This window comes from Aplidium turbinatum, chromosome 4 (assembly GCF_918807975.1).
Source record: "Aplidium turbinatum chromosome 4, kaAplTurb1.1, whole genome shotgun sequence".
In the NCBI taxonomy this organism is placed as follows: domain Eukaryota; kingdom Metazoa; phylum Chordata; class Ascidiacea; order Aplousobranchia; family Polyclinidae; genus Aplidium; species Aplidium turbinatum.
The window spans coordinates 7,079,202-7,095,570 of record NC_137475.1 but is presented as its reverse complement, the minus strand read 5'-3'; the positions used below and the strand labels follow the sequence as shown (position 1 = coordinate 7,095,570).

Here is a 16,369-nt window from a genome sequence, read left to right as displayed (position 1 = left end):
TTCGGGCGTGCATTGTATATTCCTGTGAGCATTAACTTAACACCTTTTAATGATATAGGATATTCTTTGAAGTATTCTTCATTTTGTGAGAAAGGTGTTTTTTCCCTTTGTCCACATGCGTGAAAACCAAGTGGAATAATTATATAATGACAGCAATCGATATGTGTAGTTTGCATAAAGAACAAATAGATCACCTGTAATAGGTTAAAGCGCTTTGGTTACCGGTATATAGTTTGGTGAACTGTGTTGTTTTAGCACCTTTGCAGCTCCAGCCGTCGAATTAAACCTTTTGTCCTTTCAAGTAGAAAAACGTTTCCGCAGAAAAAATAATCATTTAAAGTTCATTCGTGTAATGTTAGGGACAGAATCTCAACTCTGTTGCAGCCTGTATTGAATTAGCAGAGATATTCTCGCTTCCTCGTGTCTGATTGAGTGGTTTTATTTCTCAAACGCAGGATGGAAAAAGTCAATGTTGAATTTTTATTGATTTTTGCTTTAATATTGAGTGTCATGTACACAGTGTTGTGAGTTTGGTAACCAATCTAGTTTGCCTCGTAAAAAGTGATGACGTTCTAGATGTCTTACTCATGATAATTGGGATTTATCTTGTTTCAAAAAATCGTTTAAAGGGTTGTTTAAGAGATAAACAAGCTGCTGTCATATCTCTAGTTTCTTCGCTGTCCAGTTTGCAGTACTCGAAATCTGCTGATTTGCCGTCGTGTTATTGTCTTTGCAATTGCCTGTTGTACTAACATTAACATCTTAACACCTTTTATTATTGATTTTTGTGTTTTCATTCATTTTCACGCGTGCGTTTCACATCTTTATTGTGGTTGGCCGCTTATTTGGCAACTCTAGTTTTTAATTGCTTGTTCGCTGTAAGTTCAGTATACTGTATAATTTCCGTGCACTTTTTCATAGAAGCATATGTTAATTTTAACAAACTGAACTTTAGATGCTCCTGCAAACTTATTGCCTACGTGGTTTGATTTACGTATTTCCACAAAAATATGCTACAAAAAAAAATTTAAACCCTGCTGATGTTATTCTTGGTTGCTGAGCAGTGAGCACGCACACCAGTGAGAGTGCTTCGGAGTGTAAAGCACTGAATTTAGTTGATTTGTCTTGACATCTGAACATATTTAATCAATGGTGACAATGGAAATTTAAGCGGAAGTGTTAAACGTGCAGCGTTTAATAAAATCATGCCTTGCTGGGTTGATTAACCTTTATATTTATTGAAGCGCATTTCTAATGCCATTGTTCAAATTCCTTTGCCATTTAAGGGAGCTTTCAGCAGTTAGTTAACGTTTGTGTATTTTTGTGGCTCATAAACTGTGTGTTAAAGATTTTAACAGTTGTTACTGTCGGTTCACCGACGATGTATGTTTACCAGCAAGGTTCAGCTGTGCTTCGATTTGTAGGTTATCTGTTGCAGTTGTGGAAGAGTTGAAAAAAGATAGCTTAGCAGCTGAGATGATTATCTTAATGCAGCCTGCTTTGTTTTGACTGCTGAGCACAAAAGCTGTCACCTGTCCTTTAATGAAAAGATTTTCAATTTTTGGTGATTTAATAGCGTGTCGTATTCATATGTCAAAATGATGTGAAGATAAAATAACAAAGTGTGTGGCGTGGAAGCAAAAAACTAAAAGTAAAACCGCATGCAGCAATCTGGTACAATGGCGGATGAGGCTATTGCAGCCCTGATGAAGTCAGAAATGAATGCACAATATAAGAACTGCTTGTGAATAGCCCTAACAGCATGTTGAGTTCATCGCACAAGTTATCAGGTTAGATTAGAAGTTAGGTCAACTGGTTACATAAACAAATCTTAATGCGATTTCCGGTACCGACATTGTAGTTCGTTTCCTGTGAATATGTAAACCGTTGGAGATGCGTTTTTCTATTGCTTATTATTGTTTCGGACAAAGCAAAGATATGCCTTTATCTGCTGTGTCATCAAGTTACCCTGGTTTAATATTTATTGATGTAGCCATTTAGTGACAGTCTTCTTTGCTTTACTGACAAGTCGTAGTGAAGAGTCGTATTTATCAAGATCACAATGATTGATTTGATGTCAACAAACAGCAGATAGATCAAACTTGATAATACTATAACAAGTCATAGACACCTTGTTAGCTTTCAACAATGCTTGTTGAGATTGGCAACGATCAGTTATTACAATAATGTTGTAGCTGATGCTGATAGCTTTAGGTTGTTACGCACAAAACTGTTACGCACAAGATTTAAATCACCACTTCCGGATTCGTTTCTCTGAATCGCCAATTAGAGTTAGATTCACTTGCAGCATTAACATTTTTTTATTTGATAAAATACCAGCTTTGAGTGACTGCACTGTTCAATGTTCATAAGGGCAGCCTGAGAGATGACAATTTTTGTGAAAAGGTTACAAGATGAGTCTAAAGCTGTAGAGCTGAAAAACAACTGCTGCATAATTAATTTTGTTGTGTCTAGTTTTATTTCTTTTAGCATTTACTGACTGTAGGAGTTAAATTTGTACAGGGATGTCTGATTTGTCTTCACCTAGAATAGATGAAATCCATGCATTTAAATCATTTTGCTCTTTTTGCATTAAGAGTCTAAGACGTTGGGATAAGTGTAGAAAGGACAAGTGTTGTCAGCTTGGTGTGTAAAATTATGATTAGTTAGACAAGGAAACAGGTTTGTTGAATCGTGACGGTGAGGGTATTCCCCATATTCGATATTCAAAATTGAATCACCTACTCAGCAATATCAGCACTTCTACAAGCGTCTACAGACGTTGTATCAATGTAAAAAGAACTGGTTATGCTGAGTGCATACCTGCTACATTCCTGAAGTGTTGATGCCAGTGACCGCATAATCTTTTTCAAAAAGCACAGGTTAATTTTTTTTCATTGTGAGCTTATTTAGTGGACATGCTTGGGCAAGTTTCATCTCTTATCAAGTACATTATGTATTCTATCGCAAACAGTCAATTTCAATTATTCATCTAAAAGTATCAATTTTGTATTTTTTATGATATGATCAATCGCCACTTCTGCTTGCAGCAGATTGCGCATCAACATGGGTTATCTGCTTCCGTGAGTTAAGCTCGCCCAGTGTCGTCAAATTGAGTTCGGTCCATGTCTGAATGTTGTCATGCCATCGTCTTGGTGGTCTGCCCCTTTGGTTAACTACCTTCCATGCAGATTTTGCTGACTCCGTATTTTGATCTTTTAGTATGGCCGATAAGTTTTAGATTGTTTGATTTTATTGTTGCTAATTGCATGATCTTGCCACCGATAAAATTTATGTATTTCTATTTATTTGTGGCTTGTAGCAAAGTTGCATTGATCATTCAAAAACTGCATTTTTTGCTTTATTGTGGAATTTTCTAATTTAGCATTCCTGAAAAATGAGTTTTGTTTTAATGTGGACTAAATGTTAGTATGCTTTGGGATAGGGGAGAAAAGAAAAAAACACGGCAATAGAAAGGCCGTGTCTGACCTAGAACTGCGCTGAAGTACCTCAAGGTGTTGAACAAATCTGTTAAACGCTTCTGAAGGTTTGTGGTCCGGACATAAGCGTGTGAAGAAGACTTGTTAAGGGCTGCTCAAATTTCATATGACGAGTCCTGAGAGGTATTTGTGTCAGAACTATCATTGCGTTTTATAGGTTGATGTTTTGCGTCATACGTGGTAGCAGTGATAAAGAGTAAGAAGAAAGTGGCTTTATACGATATTCAAACAGACCATTGCGTATTTTTATGAGTTTTAGGAAAAATTGGTATGTTTTTGACCACTTGTCCTGATATTAGACTGACCGTGATTTTCACTAAGAACGTTCAAACAATGTAAAGTTACGTTCGTTCATCGATGCAGTATTTCTATAATTCACTTAGAATCACGGTCAAGCATTAATGCGTTAGTTGGTTGGAGGCCAACACCTGGAATCATCACTCAACCACACCTGGGCTTACCCAGCTTGCAAAATAGAATCTCTTACATTCCTGCAACGTCTGTAAACGTTGAAAACAAGCAGATTTATCAGCTAGGCGAAACAACACCATAACTAGCTAATCAGTCCTTTTTACATTGATTTAACGTCTGCAGACATCTGCTGGCTGGAATCATTCAACTTGTGTTGCGGATTTAGGTTCATTTATGTCGTTTTGTTCTAAAAGTTTGCTTTTCCCCCTAAGACATTTTCATAAGTCGATTTTTCTATATGAATAGCATTGTAATCCCTACTTAGCTTAACTGGATTAAAATCATTTTTCACTGTACCATTTACTACTGTAGCCTAGTTTTGTTGTACATTTACTAACTGCTGTCAATCAAAATAAATATTCCTACCTTAAAAAAACCTGCCAGTGCAGTTAAATGTAGGAGTATTTGAAGCACTGACGTTACAGAGATTTTTATCATTTAATCGAGAAACGACTGCAAGTTTTTGGCTGAAAACAACATTTTACCACCAACAATAATTATGTATTCTGCTTTTTCGTTTAATTATTTTTCCACAGAAAGCCTCTGAGTTATTGATTAACGGTACCAGTTCATTTCTAATAGTTATAGATTACATGTTTAGTTTTATAAGATGATACATATTTTTCAGCTCCATTTGCGTATTTTTTTTCGAATTCTCTAATTTTATATTGATTACGATGCCTGTGGTCAGTACCACAATCATTTTGTTGCAATTAAAACAGGTTTAAACCGGTTTTATCTGGTATGTTGCCAAATATGTTTTATCTTTTATTCTTTTATCAGCTGTTTCAAAATGAGTATAGAATTGTTCAATTTTATTCCTTTTTACAGTTTTTATTAGTAGATAAAGAAACTTAGAGATAAACTCAAGTTATTTTTGTGTGTTTAATTGAGTCAACTCCTTGGCTTCTTAGATCAACATTTGGACCAACGCGTAATAAATAATTCAAGCTTCTGAGGTATATGAATTTCACACACTGCTGTTACAGGTTTTTAATTTTTTGCTTGTGCTGTTGCTTTTGTTAAAAAACTAGCTTAGAAATTGTAAACAGACAAGTGCCTAAGCTACCAAATGTAGGTTATTGTAGACTGCTGTTTGTTATACAGTGGGTACTGGGTAGTCTACTGAACTGTGTGTTGTGTAAGGTTGATGAGAAATCATTTGTTATGGTGGTTCATCGAACCCTATTGGTTATTTTTTATGATAGAACAAACGTGTCATTGCAAGCAAACGTAATTAGATTCTTGGTACCCGATTGAATACACAACGGTGTATCAGCGTTTCTCTATTAATTTTAATAATATAGTACCGTAATAAGAAACAATTTGTCTGATTGCTCAGAATGTTTTAAGAGGATAAGGAGTTGATTTTTGACACAAGGGTCTGTTAACTATAAAGATTATATCCGAGAAACGATTTCAAGATATAAAAAACTTAGAAAGAAAATTAAAGCAGGAAAGGATTGATCAATAGTGAAAATCAGCGAGGTCAAACCCGTCGAAAAGTTGTACCTCAAAAATACCTCACCTTTCAAAACACTTATTTGTCTTGGTGTTGCTTCAGTAAATGCTTTGAAATTTAAACCTATTGCAGACATTAATGTATGTCATGTAATTTTCGTCACTAAAAACTGCAAAAAAGTCAAAAAGCAAAAAACCTCAAATTTGTTTTGCCAGTACCCTGCTGTTAGGTGTCATTAGCAAATGAGTGATTGCAATTTCATGCCATGTAGCTTGTGTTGAGTTTCGTGATTGAACTGTTTTTGCTAGGGCTATGCTTTTTCTGAATCACCGCATTATTGTATAAGTCACTTGTGAAAGCATTATGCTTCAGCGAGCGAATTTGGCACACCAAAAATTTAACAATATTTTTGTTGTTCCGTTTGTAGCTATTTTGTAATTCTGGTGTGAGAAAATTGCTTTTTATCATTTCTTTTGTTGGGTTTGGTACCTGTAACTAATAAATCTTGCAGAGCTATTTTCATATTTTAAAGTTTTTGGCAAATTTGACAGTTTCCATGAAGTTGAACCTAAATGAGCTTCTTGTATTCCAGGGCCTCTATTTATCAGCCCGAAGAGAATAGAAGAAACAGCGAAACTGCCAGCGGAGAGGACGAGGAGCTCCCACTTTCATTCTCGGAGCGTCTGAAGTTTTTCAATCAACTTTGTGCGAAATCTCACAGAAGTTAGTTTTTTTTTATCAAGTGATTTCAACTACTCGTAAACAATACAAAGTTTAAAACGTTTTGAAATCACATTTGCTTTCCAATTTAAAGTGTATGGAATGCTACAAAATCTTTTTCCTGATGGAAAGGTATATGCAATTATGCATAAAGCATATGCATAATGTTTGTTATAGGTTGCCAGACACTGACCGGAAAACGTTTGGATTTGTTCCATTGTTAGTTTTGTCGCTTATCATGTCATTCAATCCATTTGCTTTGTTGTCTACTCTCTGCTTGTCTTGTTGACATTAAGTTTTAGCGATTAGGAAAGAGATAGCTGAAAGGTAGATGTCAATACAGAAGTGGTTGCAACTAAATGCAAATTAGCGTTGTAAAAACAACTAAAGAGAAACTGAATCGTATTTTTGAATTGTTTCTTCCATTTTTAGCTCCTAAACCCCGACAAAATTCAAGGCAACGTTTTCTAACTCAACCTGTTGATAGCGAGTTGGTTGCTATTGCGCAAAAGCAACATAAGTACAACGCAAGCAGAGCGGAGGTATGTACTCGCTCAAATGGCGTTCTTTTTCAATTACCTTACTTGAACCAGGCTTCGACGGCTTTAGATGAATAAGTCCAAGTTTTTATAAATAATTGTTTCTGCCTTGTCATTATATTGTTTGATGGATTTGTCTTTGTTGGCCTGGTGCCCGCTGTCCAACAATTTGACAAGTTAGAGTTTTCCAATTTTTTTACTCTGATAATGTGGCTGAGAAATTGATATTGTCAAGATTTGATTTACTTATATGCAAAACTTCTGTATTTATCTGGGCGGCTGATTTTATAATTGTCGTTTGTATCATTTTTTGCAATGGCTTTTCTTTCAGCTCGTAATGTCATGGCAGTGTGGAGTTGGCCAGCTTTTAGTTATTTGTTGTAGGCTACATCCCAGCCATGGGATCCCAGCTAACGGCCAGTTTTTTCTTGCATCGATTAAGCCTCTACAGACGTTAAACCGATTCAAAATTGACTGGTTTTGTTGCATGGCTAACGACTACCCAATCACAACTCGCCCACTTATATTAAGGTTTGATGGTTCGCAACTGCATTTTGGATATGCCCACAAAAATAATGTTAATTTACGTTTACGTTGATTTGACATAACCAATGCAACAGAGAACTGAGTTCATTCCGTGTCCTATAAAACAATATTGCTGTCTTAGCTTACGTTTGTGCATCCCCAGACAGCACAATTCGCCATTGTTGCCTTGATTCAACGTCTGGAGACGTTGTATCAATGTAAAAATGATGAATTGTGCTGTCTGGGTCGTGCTTTTGCTTAATTTTTTTTTGTTTTTTGTCATTCAAGTTGCCACCATCCCACTCTGATGATGCAATCGATGGCATAGTTGATCGGACAATCACTCCTGATACCACTTTGACTCTTGATAAAGTTCCATCTTCATCCCAGTCTAGTCTTGTAGACGATTCCTCTTCTTCCAGTGAGAAACAAGTCTCAGAGCGGAGTTTTACGGAATCCGTTTCCTCTGAAAATAAGCTAGCAATAGCATCCAGCAACGAGGAAAAGCCAGTTAGAAAAATTGGAAAGCTTAGTTCGGCTTTTACGTAAGTCAACGTTGCAGTAATATTGGAGAGTTTTTCTGAGTGACTATTAGATTTGGTTGAGTGAAGACTTCTTCAATGACTGAAAAATCCTCCTCAGAATCCATTTTCCGTTCCAGGAGCCAATTTGAAGCGAAGAAGCCTGTCTTTCCATCTGAGCCTCAATCCCCAAGGCGCCGTCTCCCAGTTAGTCCAAATATAGCCTTAGCCGAGTAAGTTACGGCAGAGAATTTAATCTTAAAGCAAAGCATTTCTGCAAGTTGATCTATCTAAAAACATGTTTTATTTTATCGATTGAAATAACTAAACTAATAAGTCATTACCGGTACGTTATTGTATTTTTGAGTTTTTGAAATGCACCTTTCTCATAAAGAACAAAATAAGATGAAGCGCGATTGAATTCACTTTGCATATTTTTTTTCATCCTGGACTAACGGCCTCTTCCTTTCAACTAAACAGCTGCTCCGGGTGTTTTGAATGCACCTTGTTCACACATTTCCTTTTGTCAGCCCGATAGAGCATGCGTCACTGGTGTCAGACATCGGCTGGTTGCACTGGCATTACATTATTCATCACAACTGCTGTATAAAGATAGTAATGAAAATTGAAAAGCAGACGACGTGTTTCTGTGCTAGGCTTAAATGTTAGGTTTTTTTTCTTTTTTTGTCATATTGTCTTGTTTGCACAGTAACAGCGTACGTCGAAGATCTTCGCCTTTCAAAGATTCTTCATTTGTGCTTGACACTGCTTGTATATTTGTGTTAAACTACATCACAAACGTTTGTCTTGTTTCTGTAACCTTTTTTTGTTCAAATGTCAATGTCTAATTTAATGTTTGATTTTATCTGATTTCTCTGCGAAATTCTTACGATTTCTGCCATTTCAATTTCAAAGCCTATTTTTGTTGTTTTATTTCTCTTTACTTTCTTTCTTTATGACATCCTGCTTTTATTTCTTTAGCAGCCGCCGCGCCTCCGAAAGTTCAACCAACTCCGATCGTTCTGCGTCACCAAGTGGCAAACGAGGCGACCGTTCAAATCTCCTGCCGGTGTTCCGCCATCTTGAAAATAAAACCGAAGACTCGGGAAGCGAAGATTCCGACATGGGGAGAAACAGAGATTCTGACATCAAATCAACGGGGTCCATTACCGACAGGTGAGAATATTGACTCAAAGAGTGTTTTTCGTAAATCTAACGTAGCCTAGGCGAGTATGATTTTTAATTATGGTAAAAAGGCCTATTGGCTACACAAATTAAATGCTGCAGTGTTTGTCAAATTTAAACGTTCAACTTTGGTGACCCTGGTTTAAATTCTTCATCAAGTGTGTGAGATTTTCAGGGTTGATCAAAAAGATGCTTTTTTAGTCGGGAATGGGTCTTTTCTCAGTCGGTCATGTTGCAAAGTTGACTTACTATACTTTTATTGTGAAAAGGCTTCACTATTACAGCTTTGGTTAGGGCTCACAACCAGTCAAAGCCCATGCGGAAGCGATTTTTAAACGGTCAGGTTTTGTTTATTGGGAGTCACCAGCAAAAACTTGCATTTCAGGTTAAAGCAATTGGAAAAAAATAAAGAAGAGGCATGGAAGAAAAAAGTGAAAGGAGACAACAAGAATGTCCAATCATCACTTGGTTCTCGTATGAACAAATTGCAGGAGAATGAAGAGAAATGGAAGGTTTGTTTCTTTAAATAAATTTTACTCTTTCTCTTTCCACTCGAAGATTAGGGAGAACATGGGGAAGGTTCTCTCAATGACAGATAGCGAAGGTTGTTCGAGCGTCAAGAAAATATTTTTTTTTTAAGATAAAAATGATAATTTTTTGAATTAACCTTGTATTGCTAACGTATTTCCTTTCAACATGTCTGCATAATGTGCTAAGCAGGAGACATAAGTTCGATCCCTCACTTTGACGACAACTGTTTTTGGTTGTGTTGCGGCAATAAAACTCAATTCTCAATGTATCGAGCTGTGCGTTTCATCAAAAGCTTGGCCGTGGTCTGTTGAAAAGACGAATTTTTTTTTGCAGAAAAACAAAGTCGGTGATGCTAAACCGTTGCGCTCGTCAGTCGATGGGAAAGCCAACATAAGCGACCGATTGAACTCCATCATGGCCAACTCGAAGAACTGGAAGAATAAAACTGGCAAGCAGAACGATGCGGGCCAGTTCACTGTCCAGGCCAAAATCGCAAAGAGAGGTGAGTCCAGTTTTGTTTTGTGCAGCCCTTTTTTTAGTGGTGCTTTGAAAATTTAACAGACTTCTTTATTTTCTGGTCCACTCAATTACTTGGACATGTTTGCTGAAAGAAATGCTGCGGAGAGAAATTGATGACTTTCTATCTGTTATATGTATCTTTAAATCTGAATTCATGAATTGAGTTGGTTTACTTTTAGGTTAATTGTATTTATTAAGTTGTTGGACCACTTTTCTACATCTCACACAGTGAAGTAATGATGCTTGGAGAGCGAAACAAATTCCTCTTCCACTCAAATAATTGTCCTTTTCTTTATATTAAATAAACAAGAAAAATAAAATAATAATAAACAAATAAACTTTTTCCTCAGTTGTAGTAAATAATTTTTTGAATAATTCCAGATGGTCAAAACATGAATCCCATCATCCCGTCTCCATCCTTGAAGAGGAGAGTTCTTCCCACCGTGGTGGCAGATGAGCCTGTGGTAACCATCAACGACGTGTCGTCAGATGCTCCCAGCTTGAACAAGCTCTCAGAAGTCTTGAAACTTTCACAGAAGGGCCTCGAACCTGACGTCATCAAGGCAATTGTTTATTTTTTATTGTGACATCCAATGACGTCATTGTGACGTAAGAGGTACCGTATTTGCTCAGACAGCAAATCACCGTTTTTACGCTTATTCAGACGTCTTCAGACGTTGAATAATTGTAAAAAAACGGTTAGTTTACTGTCTGAGTGTGTTGGTACCAATTTTCGCAAAAACATGATGTGACAGAAATGAAAATTATTTTTTGTTTTTGTCATTAGTTTGTTTTCATATGTGATCATTAGGGTGCCACAGGCGCCCCTCAAAAATTAAAATTGCGTCCGATACACCTGAACTTTTTTTTATATGTGACACTTAGTAAAAAAAGCATGTGTGAGAAATTTCAATAAGTTTTGATAAAATTTGGACGTGCAGATTAGGTTTAAAGTTGTTAAAGGTAAATTTTCACAATTTCAATAGTAAAACCCTCTCTAGATCATCAAAACTCAGACATTTCTTCTCAGTTACGGAGTATTTGAACTTCGAACACTTTCTGGTGAACTTACTTACTAATTTACAATCGTACATACCATGTGTCAATTGTATCAATTGTATGTGTCAATGTTCAACAATTTATGAAAAATGCCTAAAAATATGAGGTTTCATGCATTATAAAAAAGGATCCATGTAAAGAAAATGCCTATTGAGATGAAATTACTACAGCATTTGAAGAATCAAAAGTAGGCTACATTCATTAACTAATCGTTTTTGTTTATTGAAAACTTTTTGGTCTTTGAAGATCAAAATCTCAGCTATGTTTGTACGGAACTTGGACTCAAAAACAAAAATTTGGATCTTTACACTCTAAACATAGTCAGTAACAACGTAACACAGAAAGATAAACACAAAGCACAATGCTTAGAGTCCAGACATCCACTACTTAACAGCAAAACCACAATAGCGTAAAATTTATGGAGGCCTACATTTATTTTAACGCTTGCAATAATAGTGAAATGGTAAGGTAAAATGGCAATTAATAACACACAACTATCTAGTATCTAATTACAAAGTAAAATGCAGCATAATAGGCTACTGGTATGCTATGACAGGCTGCAAATAATGCTGATTGCAACGTTGTGTAAGCTGACAACACTTTATGGAGTTATACAGTCAGTACTTTGACAATTACATGGTTAAAAACCATGTGCCCTCAGACTGTAGTTGTCGAGTACGTTGATTAGGTAATACCTTCCTCGCATTTTCGACTACTTGGAGAATGTTTTGGTAGCGTTCTTCAAGGTTTGAAGTTGACAAGAAGTCATGGGCCAACTTGATGCCTCGCTCAGCGGCATCATTAACGACTCTGAAAGCATCAACTTTCTTTTTCGCCTCAACATATGTAAACCACCATGATACATAGAAATAAACTGTAAATTGTAGAAACCTCTTTAACTTTTCGAGTTGAGATGCTTTCATGATGGCATTTTTTTGGGGCAATTTATGAATTTCGTATTGTAAGAGCACAATTTTCAGTGAATATATAAGTTTGCTCATCCACCTGGCTCTGTGTAATGCACCAGGTCTTTGAAGAGACACATCCTTACTGGTAGATGGCTCAATGTTCAAGTACAATTGATACAAATTCAAAAGTTCTAATTAGTCGTTTCTTAAAAATTTGGATGATTCTGGATGGAGCTTCATCTGATTTATCAGTTCAGACAATTCTTCCCGCTTGCTGGCAAGCAGATCAATTTCCTCATGCGATTTTGATGTATGAAAACAACCTGATGCGCTATCAGAAAGAGTTTGAAAATTGCTTTTAAAGCGTTGAAATATGGAAATGTTGGGTCCACTGCTGCTTTCTATTTTGAGTTCTTCCCAAACATGCGTCAGTATTATCTCCCCAATATGATGCCTGCATGCTGCCCAAAGTAGGCCTTTTCCAAGATGATCTTGTATTTGGATACAGGCAGTACTGTATTTGAGGGTATACGGCGGTATACGCAGTATACTCTCTGCTTTTTCGAGCAATTATGGTATACCCTCTGGTTTTCCAAAGAGAGTGCTTATGCTATCCTTACTGATTCTTGACAACTACTAACTAACTACTTAACCATTTGAGGACCAATGGTACCTGGGTGTACCATGAACTTAATTCCGTACTCGTATAATTTTGATGTTGATAATTCATGTTATGGTAAAATAAAGACTATTTTGTAAGTTGTGTATTATTTATCATTTTGGAAAATCTGACAGTATACCCTGTGCTTTTTTTACGAATACAGCACTGGATACCCTGTGCTTTTTTTACGAATACAGCACTGGATACAAGCCGCAGTTTTGTGGCCCGTATTGCTACTTGTGGTGTCAAACACCATTGCAGCAAGACATGCAGTACAGTTCCAATTGTTTAACAATTCCATGCTTGCATTGGCTATTTGCTTTCCGTTTGAATCGGATGTTTGTGCAGGCAAATAAGGAACACCAAGCAGTTTTGAGCCTCCAATACCTGATAGTAATATCGGAAGCCTTTATTCCAAGACCCTGGGTGAGGTCAAGCCAGCTATGTTGATTCAATGTTGCAAGATGGTGAATCAATGTAACAGGCGCGGAGCTGTCATGCTTGACCTCAATTGAGATCTTGACCTACTGGCACTGGTCTCCTAACCTAATTCTTCAATTTACCTTGTTTCAATGTGGAGAAAAAGATGAGAAATAGCAAAAAAACTGATGTTCAAACTAGGGAAATCCCCTAATTTTACTGTATTTCAGTTTAGACTTTCGTTTTCAATCTGCACATCCAATTTTTGTCCAATCTCAATCAAACTTTGCAAAGTGCCTTAATATGTGAAATGTCACACCAGAAAAAAAGTTCAGGTGATTTCGGCCACATGAGGGCGCCTGTGGCACCCTAGTGATCATATGTGATTAACATTCAAATGCGTTTAGCGGAAAGCTGTGATTTGCAAATATCAGAATATTGTTACTTTTTATGCAGACAACGGAGGAAAGCACGACAGAAATTCCGGACTTAATCGACGAAGATTTTGAAAAGTTTTTCACTGGGAACAGACAAAATGACGATTCCTCCTCAACTTTCCAAAACCGCAAAAGCGATGGAGGGAGTACAGACTCGGACTCGGAAGAGCAGCTCTTATATGACACCCCCGCATGGCTTGACAGTGACAACACAGAAATGTTGACTGTAAGTAATTGTCATTGCTGACAAAATTTTCTTGTGAATTTGAATATTTTTCATTAGTCAAATCCCACTATTTGTATATCAACATTGAAATGATGTAAATTTTACCAAGGCAAACTCCAAGTTAAGCGACATCGGCCGACTCAAAGCCAGTGTGAAGCGAAATGCCGTCCGAGCCCGGTCCAGCCGAAACCCTGTTAAAGCTCTGGCTGCCAGAAGTGACCTGAAGGTAAACACGTTGAACATTGTAAGCGTGGCTTGATTTTGTTTGGGTTTAGGTTAATAACCGGCAATTTTATTCTGTAAATCTTTTAAATTTTACTAAGTAGGTAGTGATTTTATACGCAGTTTCAAATGTACCTAACTTACAAAAGGGTTACTTTGAGAACAATGTTTTGAAATTGAGATTGTCTTGAAATCACATTTGTTTGGGTGACACAAGCCAGTGACACTTGAGCTGAAACTTTACGATTATATTCATATTTCTGTGGAAGCTTTTTCACTGTTAACTCCATATCGCCCAAAATATAACTAATCCAGACAGAAAATAAGTCGTTTTTTTTACATTACAACGTCTGTAGACGTTTACTCAATGTAAAAAACGACTGATTTGATGTCTGGGTATACACCACAATGCTACTTTCATTTGCTTTCTTGCAGCAATCCTACACAGAACATCGCTCCAATGTTACGAGGCTGGAGCAACAACGCATGGCGAGTAGACACGGCCATGGCGCCCATTTCACTTCAGCGGCGTTGGCTGGTTTGGCTTATAAAGCCGATTTTAGCAAGGTGGGTTTTGTTTGCAGATTTTATGTCTTTTTATGCTCTTGCAGAATTAGTTGCTTCTGCATGCGGCGTTTGTGGTTGGGGCTATAGTTTAACCGCGCTGGTCAACAAAATAAAACTTTCATCGTTAAAAGAAAACATCTACTTTTGTCGCAGCCTTTTCAAATGCGTTGGAGTTGATAAACCTAACAGCATTAAATGATACTTAATTTACAGCACCTTATAAAATAAAAATAATTATGTTAAAATGAGAATAACTTAAAGTACCGACTTACAGACATAGAAGACATAGATTTTTCTCTCGTTGTTTTTGCTCCCGGTAAACGATGTGAAAATCTCATTCAAAAATTATTCGTCACCGTGAAGCATTTTCATTCAGGTCAACCTCAAAAGCAGCAAAAAGAAAGCGTTCTCCGCCAGTGATCACAAGCCATGGTTGGATAAAATGTTGCTCAGGTGAGTGCAGTTGCTGTTATGACGGATACTGTGACCGACCTCTTGTATGGGAATGGTGTTGCCCTTCAAGTAACACCAAGCATCATGATTTTTCTGTTGTTGTCAGATTTTTTTTTAGACATTTTAACGCTCGAGAAATTTGAGTGTTGAATACTTAACACACCAGAAAACTTATCACATACGAGCCCGGCTCGACAGCTTTTCTGTATGGTCAAAAAATAATTGAAAATAAATGTGACTGTGTGTGTGTTATAACAAAGACATTGCACAAGTTTTTCTTTTAAAAAGTCCATTCGTCGCTTTTTATGTTTTGTGTCAAAAAGTTTTCTCTTGCAGGGTCAAAGGTCGGCGACATGTTCAAACCCGATTGGTCGAGCCATCTTGTGAATCATTGAACAGCGGTGACGCCTACTTGCTGGTGTTACCTGACAAACTCTTTGCTTGGTTCGGCGACTACAGCAACGTGATCGAAAAAGCCAAAGTGCAGGTACTTGCCTTATTGCTTGTGATATGCATGAACCAAATGTTACCAACTCTTTAATTAAATTTATAGAATTCCGTAAGAAGGTTGAATTATTTTTTTGTCATTGTTGAAGCGTAATTTATAATTTGCAAATACACCATAAAGCATTAAAGGTTGGTTTTTCTTGAAGTTGTATGGATGTTTTCTCGATCAGATTCTGCATATTGATGGTTGTTTATGGTTCAAATATTTTGCTTACTTCGAGATTTGAACTGTTGTCACATGATCTTGGCCCCATCCTTCATGACGTGATTGTTGTGTAAGAGCAGCAAAGTTATGGAAGATGCTGCTCAATGTGATCTTCATCATAAAGATAATTTTATCTTTAGGATAACTTCATCTTTAAGATAATTTTATAATTTAGGATAATTTCATCATTAGGATAATTTCATCATTAGGATAATTTCATCTTTAGGATAATTTTATCTTTAGGATTACTTCATCTTCAGGTAAACTTCCTCTGTAGGTTGGCTTAATATTTAGGATGAAGTTTTCTTGACCTGGCTTGTATTCACTCCCTGAAGAGTGACATAACATCTTTTGAAACAAATCGTCATCATTAGTCCTGGAAGATGTCAAACATTCTCCTGAAGAAATTACTCATCTTATTTCTGTTTTAGGAGATCGCTGACTACATCATTCACCAAGGAGACCTTGGGAGCAAGGCAACATCATTAGTTACTATATTAGAAGAGAACTCTTCCTCTCGGAAGAGTGCTGAATTTTTCACTCATATAGGAGGCAGGTATGTGATCGCGTTTTCATATGTACATCTCTCTCCCTCTCTTTTCTCCCTCTCTTATCTCCCTCTCTTTTGTTTAGTTTTAGATTGTTATCAATGCATCTATACATGTCATCAACCCAACGATATTTCAGACTTTTAATTGGGTAATGTTTAAATAGTAAAACTTTTCATGTTT

At 36.8% G+C, this 16,369-nt stretch overlaps 1 protein-coding gene across 1 annotated transcript in view; it reads left to right on the top strand.

Moving 5' to 3' along the window:
* The window catches only part of LOC145768731 (uncharacterized), a 51,077-nt gene that overhangs the window by 27,891 nt on the left and 6,817 nt on the right, over positions 1-16,369 (top strand). Inside the window, exons 12-25 of the mRNA XM_082580311.1 lie at positions 6,026-6,156; positions 6,586-6,695; positions 7,506-7,762; positions 7,879-7,971; positions 8,720-8,914; positions 9,309-9,435; positions 9,788-9,956; positions 10,355-10,536; positions 13,478-13,684; positions 13,794-13,910; positions 14,342-14,473; positions 14,850-14,926; positions 15,263-15,413; positions 16,070-16,194. Of these exons, the coding sequence (XP_082436437.1) occupies positions 6,026-6,156; positions 6,586-6,695; positions 7,506-7,762; positions 7,879-7,971; positions 8,720-8,914; positions 9,309-9,435; positions 9,788-9,956; positions 10,355-10,536; positions 13,478-13,684; positions 13,794-13,910; positions 14,342-14,473; positions 14,850-14,926; positions 15,263-15,413; positions 16,070-16,194 (2,073 nt within the window). The remainder of the gene's footprint in view (positions 1-6,025; positions 6,157-6,585; positions 6,696-7,505; positions 7,763-7,878; positions 7,972-8,719; positions 8,915-9,308; positions 9,436-9,787; positions 9,957-10,354; positions 10,537-13,477; positions 13,685-13,793; positions 13,911-14,341; positions 14,474-14,849; positions 14,927-15,262; positions 15,414-16,069; positions 16,195-16,369) is intronic.